The sequence below is a fragment of the Trachymyrmex cornetzi genome, unplaced genomic scaffold (assembly GCF_001594075.2).
Source record: "Trachymyrmex cornetzi isolate Tcor2-1 unplaced genomic scaffold, Tcor1.1 scaffold719, whole genome shotgun sequence".
Lineage (NCBI taxonomy): Eukaryota > Metazoa > Arthropoda > Insecta > Hymenoptera > Formicidae > Trachymyrmex > Trachymyrmex cornetzi.
This window is the reverse complement of record NW_017300047.1, coordinates 768,437-768,847: the sequence shown is the minus strand read 5'-3', so window position 1 is coordinate 768,847 and position 411 is coordinate 768,437. Positions and strand designations below refer to the sequence as shown.

General features: G+C 52.8%; 1 protein-coding gene across 1 annotated transcript in view; it reads right to left on the bottom strand.

Moving 5' to 3' along the window:
- LOC108767685 (inactive rhomboid protein 1) overlaps nt 1-217 on the bottom strand; it is a 17,165-nt gene extending 16,948 nt beyond the window's left edge. The window contains exon 1 of the mRNA XM_018517665.1: nt 156-217. Coding sequence (XP_018373167.1) covers nt 156-217 — 62 coding nt within the window. The remainder of the gene's footprint in view (nt 1-155) is intronic.
- Nucleotides 218-411: the final 194 nt, after the last annotated feature.

The following is a 411-nucleotide window of genomic DNA, read 5'->3' as shown; positions in this document are numbered from 1 at the left end:
GGCAGCGCCGGCACAAGCGGAATCACCGCAACCACCAAATCGGCCGCTCGCGATAGTAGCGGCCCCCGTTCACCACCTTCCCGCTCACCATCTCCACCCCCTCGTTCGCCTTCTCCCATTGAACCTGCTTCTCCAGCGTTATCCGAAGCTCTTACTCTGCGAATCTTTCCCGATACTCCTCCATTAACACCCGATTCTTCTGTTGTCTCGATCCCATTTTCTCCCCGCCGAACTCCTTCTCCAACCAACTCCACGGACAGCGTGGAATTCTTAGAAGAAATTCCTCCCCCACCGCCAAGATTCTATTTCTTCCTCCAGGAAAGCGACTCGTTTGAGTCGCTTATCAGACAATTTCCCCGGACCACTGATGCCCATTTCCACCAATATAGATTAACTTTAATCTCGGTTCAA